This window comes from Nanorana parkeri, unplaced genomic scaffold (assembly GCF_000935625.1).
Source record: "Nanorana parkeri isolate BGI_ZX_2015 unplaced genomic scaffold, ASM93562v1 scaffold14, whole genome shotgun sequence".
Classification (NCBI taxonomy): domain Eukaryota; kingdom Metazoa; phylum Chordata; class Amphibia; order Anura; family Dicroglossidae; genus Nanorana; species Nanorana parkeri.
Genome location: NW_017306282.1, coordinates 3,089,445 through 3,097,395, shown reverse-complemented (window position 1 = coordinate 3,097,395; position 7,951 = coordinate 3,089,445). Strand labels below are relative to the sequence as shown.

The window sequence follows — 7,951 nt, the reverse complement described above, 5'->3', positions numbered from 1 at the left end:
TCTCACCAGAGCTCTGTGGGGTCTCCCCGGGGCTCTGTGGGTCTAACAAGGCTGGTTTGACCCCACAGAGCCTTAGTGAGGCTCCACAGAGCCCTGATGCCCTGGTGAGACCCCAGAGAGTTTTACAGAGCCCTGGTGCTGGTGAGAACCTACAGAGCCCTGGTGAGACCCTGCTAAGTCCTGGTTTTACCAGTGCTTCTTGAGGTCTCACTTGGGGTCTGAGGGGTCTAACCAGGCTGGTGAGACCCCACATAGCCCTGGTGAGACCCTACAGTGGGGTCTAACCAAGCTGGCGAGACCCTACAGAGCCCTGGCAAGACCCTACAGAGCCCTGGCGAGACCCTACAGAGCCCTGGCAAGACCCTACAGAGTCCTGGTGAGACCCTACAGAGTCCTGGTTTAACTAGGGCTCTGTGGGGTCTAACCAGGACTGGTAAGACCCCATAGAACCATAGTTTAACCAGGGCTCTTTAGGGGTCTCCCCAGGGCTCTGTGGGGTCTCACCAGACTGGTTAAACCCCACAGAGCCCTGGTGAGACCCCACAGAGCCCTGGTGGGACCCTACAGAGTCCTGGTTTAACTAGGGCTCTGTGGGGTCTAACCAGGACTGGTAAGACCCCATAGAACCATAGTTTAACCAGGGCTCTTTAGGGGTCTCCCCAGGGCTCTGTGGGGTCTAACCAGACTGGTTAAACCCCACAGAGCACTGGTGAGACCCCACAGAGCCCTGGTGAGACACCACAAGCCTGAGTGGGGCCTCATGTTTAGGTTTCGCCTAAGGCCTCGCAAACTCTAGACCAGACATGACCAGACATTCTTTAAATTAAAGCTATGCCAACTATGAAGAGTATTCACTCTCCCTGGTGGATTTTTTAATTTATTTAATATGTTGGACAGGGTTGCCACCTGTCCAGGATTGACCCGGACAGTTCGGGTTTTGAATGCTGTGTCCTTGTTTTTATGGCAGCAGAAACCCAGACACAAGATGTCAGGCAGACAGGGGCAACCAAAATTCAGATAGGGGCTACTGGTCCCCCACTGAAAATAGTCTCTACTGTGATAGTTACATAGGAATGGGTGACATTATTTACATATGAATAAGACACGACTCATGCTCCCAACAAAATGTCCGTGCGCTGCTAGAGTGTTCGGGTTTCGTTTGAAAAAAAGGTGGCAACCCTAATGTTGGAGGAGCTGGAACATGCAAAGGTGGAAGGAAAACCCCAAACTTTCAGGTGGAGGGACAAGAGTTGGGAATTATGGCTGTTTGATCTCGCTGTTAGATTATTCTAGATATACTATACAAGAAGCCAGAGACTGACTTTGCCCACCAGGCATTACCTATGATTAAAATAGCTCCTCTAGGTGGCTTAGCCCACATTTCATTTCATTTAGGAAAAGAAAGCTGTTGCAAACTTTCTGTATTTATACTTATATATTGCAGTTAGTTGCAGACTGTTAACTAAAAAAGCCTGGAATCTAAAAGACACAAGCCCATATTGCACATGTATTTCAAGGTAATGTCTATCCATTCACAGTTAATCAGTAACATCACTGAGGACTCAGCATATCCATTCACTGGAGACCTGCTACATCACTGAGATTGTAACCTATCCATTAACTTGAGACCAATTATATCACTGAGAATGCAGCTCATCTATTTACTTGAGACCAATTATATCACTGAGAATGCAGCTCATCCATTTACTAGAGACCAATGAAGTCACTGAGAATGCAGCTCATCCATTTACTACAGACCAGTGAAGTCACTGAGAATGCAGCTTATCCATTTACTACAGACCAGTGACATCACTGAGAATGCAGCTCATCCATTTACTTGAGACCAATTATATCACTCAGAATGCAGCTCATCCATTTACTTGAGACCAATTATATCACTGAGAATGCAGCTCATCCATTTACTAGAGACCAGTGAAGTGACTGAGAATGCAGCTCATCCATTTACTACAGACCAGTGACATCACTGAGAATACAGCTTATCCATTTACTTCAGACCAGTGACATCACTGAGAATGCAGCTCATCCATTTATTACAGACCAGTGACATCACTGAGGATGCGGCCTATCCCTTCACCAAAGACCAGTGACATCACTGAGAATGCAGCTCATCCATTTACTAGAGACCAGATACATCACTGAGAATGCAACTCATCTATTCACCAAAGACCAGTGACGTCATTGAGAATGCAGCTCATCCATTTACTAGAGACCAGTGACATCACTGAGAATGCAGCTCATCCATTTACTAGAGACCAATGACATCACTAAGGATGCAGCCTATCCCTTCACCAGAGACCTGTGACATGACTAAGGACGCAGCGCATCCATTTCCTAGAGAACACTGACATCGCTGAGAATGCCGCTCATCCATTTACTAGAGACTAGTGGCATCACTGAGACTGCAGCTCATCCATTTACTAGAGACTAGTGACATCACTGAGACTGCAGCTCATCCATTTACTAGGGACTAGTGGCATCACTGAGACTGTAGCTCATCCATTTACTAGAGACCAGTGACATCACTGAGAACATGAAAGTTATGTGATCTATCTATTCACACCAAACGAGTGATGTCATTCAGACTCCAGGCTATCCCTTTGCTATAGAACAGTAAATTAACTGAGACTGCAATCTGTCTCCAAAAGTTACATCACTAAGCTAGCACTGAATAACATCATGGAATATTAACCTAATAATATTAAAACATTTTTCAGCATAACTGAAAGCATATCCAAAGACAATTTTACTCTTGGATAGAGTGGTAAGAGGTGGGGGACCTCTGTTAGTTTTTTACTGCTATCTGTGTCCCTGATGGGATAGATTCATTTTTTTCTGTTCTTCCTGCTGACCACTGTAAAATGGACTAGAAGTGACAATCCTAAATTGTGAGTCATTACCAGAACAGGAATTAAGTGGAAATCTTGCAATGGGGACAACAGTCTAGGAGGAGAATTCCCTCACTTTGGAAAGATTCTCACTTGCTGTTGTGTCTACAAGACATAAAATGAATAGAAATCTCCCCAATGGCATGCAAATGGAAAAGAAAAATCTGACAGGGGTTTTAGCAGTTTGGGCTTTAGATTCACTATTCATCTCAGCACAAGTAATATAAGAATATGCAGTACTTACTGAAGCATATACTCTTCCTTTGTTGTTCATTGCTATAAAGTGTTCGGTCTTCACACCGTACAAGCTAATAACTCCTCTTTCTACTGTGGAAATTTCTAAGAGACCTAAACAGACAAAACAAAACTGTTAATATTTGTGCTCTAAATCCTCACAGGAAAATAAAAAGTTTGGTTGCCTTAAAAAGGAAAAGCCCCTGTTTTGTCCATAACGGCCATATTTTTGCTGCCCCACTTTTCCAAGTAGGCTAGAAATGAGATGGAACCTCTTAGTTGTCCTCAGAACAAATGTTCCCACTGAAACATTTCCCCTCTATTACTGTTTTATTCTCAAACTCTGAATGGTGGGTTCTGTTTCACTTTCAGTCCTGGTGATCACTAGGACCAATAGAGGGAGTGAATGTCCCAGCGGGCACACAGACTTCCTCACTCTGTCTATGCATTAATGTCTCCCCTGTGTGCAATAAATCTGAGATCTTCGCATTTCAATGCTGGCAAGTTTGACATGTGCATTACAGTGTGCTTGCTGTGTGCCAAGGGGATCGTGTGTCTGTAACCCTGAAGACTGCACTTCCCATCCACACTGGAATACTGAAGGTAGACAATGGCACTACAACGCACTGCACATAGAGCAGGTGCTTTGCCATGCGCTGTGTTTATGCATTTTAGCACACATTGCCACAAGTGTGAATGGGCACCCACACACAATCTTCTACTGACCACCAATGGTAGGGGGGGGGGGGCATTCTTCCACTGACCACCAATGCTATGGGGCAATCCTCCACTGACCACCAATGCTAGGGGTAATCTTCCACTGACCACTAATGCTAGGGGGTGATCTTCTACTGACCACCATTGCTAGAGGGCCATCTTCCACCGACAATCAATGCTAGGGGGCAATCTTCACTAATGTAAGGGGTAATTTCTACATTGACCTCTAACATTAGGTTATACCACAATTTTTGGTGTATGTGTTTCTTATTGATCATGCTAATGTACCGTTGGCTTTAGGTATAATAATATTTAGCAGGAGTTCCCTGATACCTGAAAATTATTTTAAGGATTCATCCAGATGGATGAAAAAAGTTGCAGAAGACTGCCCTGCACTATCCACAGCACAAAATACTATAAATAAGTACACTTTAAACATGCCTCTACCTTCTTTAATATTTCCCATTGGTTTTGTTGGGGACACCCGAAATTAGCACCAAATAAAGATGGAAACTTAATTCTTGATGTATTTCCCCTTCTACTACTCTTGAAAGCATAAGGGCTGGTTCACATCACAGCCACTGTGCTGCATTGGGCAGAGATGGTCAACACAAACACAGTGAGGGGAATTCATCAAAACTGGAGCAGACAAAATCTGGAGCAGTTGCCCAGAGCAACCAATCAGCTTCTCTCTTCAGTTTGTTCAGTTAAGATTTGAAAATGAAACAGAGAAGCTGATTGGTTGTCATGCACAGCTGCTCCAGATTTTCTCTGCTCCAGTTTTGATAAATTCCCACCCAGTGTGCGCTGCCTTGTGTTGAGCTGCGTTAAAATGTTGCATAACACTGGCCAACCCATTTACAACGTGCCACAACGCAAGTGTGGTAACGCTTGCACTGTGGTGTGAACCCACCCTATCTGGGGCCGAAGCTAGCCGAAGGATCGGCCGAAGCTACGGCTAGATCCTTCGGCTGCTTCGTGAATAGACAGGTGTGTCAGGTGATATATCATGCTGCTTGCTACAATGTCTTATTTATTTTTGTTATGTATACAAACCTTTTCACAGTACCCACTTCTCGTGTAAATTAACCATTAATTTATTTTTTACTATTTTTCACCTGATAATTTTTATTTTCTGGTAACAAAATATTTTGAGAAAATGTATCTCAAGCCAAAACTTTTTGTTTAGTTTTGGATAGAGTAAGAAAAGGGTGAAAAGCCCAGTCAGGTTATTTGCTGTGTCCAATTGGCCTGTAGACAAAATAGCAAGTGAGAAAAAATTCCTCCAAAGCAAGGAAATGCCTCCATTAGACAGTTGTCGGGACAGTAAGCATCCTCATTGGAAGAGCTCCTCTCAAAAGTCAAAAGTTTCCATTATCCCTCACTTTCAGGGCCCATCAACACCTATACATTGCAGTAGCACACGTTGCCGCAACACATGTCAAGGTACAATGGATTGTGGTGTCTTCATTTTCAGTGGCACACCATCACAATGTACAATAGCTGCCAACGCACGGTGGTGCGCCACAACGCCTTTTTCAGTGAATAGATCACATAAATGCAATGCACGTTAATGCTCTTCACAACGCATGTGTGTTAGTGCGCCACAACAGATCGTAAAAGTGTGAATGGACCCTAAATATCGGTAACAATGGTCATCAGGACAAATAGAGAAGGTGAATCTCCCCAGGCAGCAATCAAGACCTGTCAGGGGTGCTAATCATTTCCTATATTATCTATAATAAAAGAAAAGTCACTTGTGGCTTTAGATACACTTTGGATCTCTGCCTATCACTCTTTTGGGTTATTTTAAAATATAAGGGAAAAATATTTTGAGTTTACTATACTGTGTTTTCCTCTGGACAACATAAATAAATAAAATAAATACAATATATATACTGTATATATATTTTTTATTTGTTTTTATTGTATACCACTAAAATAAATGAATATTGTGTTGGTGTTAACTATTTACCCTCTTCTGTCCTCATCGTTATGTTCCACCATTAACAGTTTATTCTCAGACCAGAAATACATTGACTATTTATTTATAAACTACGTCTGCCGTGGTGACATTCAAAGCGTCTACCACCCCTTCAGTAACACAGGAACTTGTATTGACATCTTTACCTCCTTCGTATAAGAAAGAGGAAGCTATTTCTTTTATTTTTAATATAAACAGTATTACTATATTTGTGGGTTTTTTTCTACGTTTTTTTTTCTGGGCAAACCAAAAAAATGATGCTAATCTGTTATAATCCACGCTCCTATCCTATGGCTATATATAAATTGCTCTGGCTGCTGTACAATCAGTGCTCTGACACTGTAGTAACAAATGCAATTTTTATTGTATTACTTTATTATGAACGCAAACAATTGCCCTTGTAAAGGTTTAAGTGCTCATTTTCATCTAGGGAAGAATATAAAAAAGATATACTCACCTGAACCTTGGAGCCAGCTGCCCGTTAGACCGGAGACAGGAGACAGGAGAAGGAGACAGGCTGCAGGGACTGGCCTAATAGCTGGCTGTCTGCGAGGTTCAGGTGAGTATATATTTTTTATTTTCGTTCCTAGACTAAAACAAGCACTTTAGCTCAGCAATGCAAGGGTTAACAATATTTCTGCCTGGAGTTCTTCTTGTAGTGTTGTTTATGTCTAGGGGACAGGAAAAAGCTATTTTACTTACCTGATTCCTGCTCCGTCCAGTCCTGCAGGCCCTTCTGCCCTACACTGCGGCGGTCTAAGGAGCTCTGAAGTCATCACCTCTAATGCAGGTCCATTAACCTGCATTAGACGTAAGGACGCCGCAGGACATTTCACTAGCTGGACTGGAAGGGAGAGAGGACACGCGCTGACTAGCGGGGGAGTAGTGATCAGGTAAGTAAAAGTGCTTTACTCCAGTCCCTGAGACAGAAATTAGCGCTAAACCCTTGCAGTGCAGGGGTAGCCCCCCTGCAAGGGTAGTTTTTAGGTTTACCTGGAGTAAGCCAGCCAGAAACATTCTGCACAAAGTGCTTCATTCATCATTTCAAGGGCTCATTCACACCGGCAATGTTGGGCAACGTAAAACCGAGACACTTTGCCTTATGTCCTATTGTGTCATACTATGCACTGTAAAGAACATGTTGAGCTGTAGCAAACAGTAATGCCATAAAGTTCGAAAAAAAGGTTTAAAAAACACACTGCAAGGCATGTACAAAATGCACTGCAGAGTAACGCAACTTAAAAATGCAAAGCAGCATGTGCTATGGTGTGAACAAGCAGTAAAGCTTGCATGGAATAAAGCACTATCTAGAAAAATGGTTTACAGCTAGTCAATGTTTACCTTAGTTATATACTGTTTTTATATTGTTGACTAAACACATGTTTGTCTCTTTAGCTATTTATCTATCTATCTATCTATCTATCTATCTATCTATCTATCTATCTCTATCTATCTATCTATCTATCTATCTATCTATCTATCTATCTATCTATCTATCTATCTATCAATGACAAATTATATTTCTGTGTATACATAAACATGCTATTATAAACATAAGAGGAGTTAGAATTGTGGAAGGTTCGTTCGATTTTCCAATAGTTATTGACAATAAATTTCAACCCTATTGATGAAAAAAATAAAAAAGTGGGATGGAATGTTTTTCTTGCACAAAATTCTAACAGTGAAATGTGTTTTTTGTTCAACAAATTCCATTCATTTAAAAACCGAATGTTCAAATCATAATTTCAAATGACATTCTACAAAATCACAAGTCTGGTGAGATGTTCTGATGAGATTTTTCATATAAATATTTGTATGAAACTCTACCAGTGTATGGCTAGCTTTAGACTGTGTATGCAGGACTCTCGTTTTCCTATTGAACCTTGTTATTGTTGTATTTGGTTTATTTTTTTATATAACTGTATGTACTTGTCAATGAAAAAGATTTTCTCTATTATTCTCTATTACCCAGCTTGTTTGTAATCCTTACATTGTAAAGTCCCATAAGAGATTAATACACTGAGAATAATAATAATAATAATAATAAAAACAGAAATAATAATATAATGATAATATAATAATAATAATAATGTTCTTGTTTATTATTATT

The 7,951-nt window shown here is 41.3% G+C and overlaps 1 protein-coding gene across 1 annotated transcript in view; it reads right to left on the bottom strand.

Annotated features, from left to right (window-relative positions):
* FGF6 (fibroblast growth factor 6) overlaps positions 1-7,951 on the bottom strand; it is an 18,450-nt gene that overhangs the window by 9,646 nt on the left and 853 nt on the right. Inside the window, exon 2 of the mRNA XM_018558016.1 lies at positions 3,151-3,254. Within this exon, the coding sequence (XP_018413518.1) occupies positions 3,151-3,254 (104 nt within the window). The remainder of the gene's footprint in view (positions 1-3,150; positions 3,255-7,951) is intronic.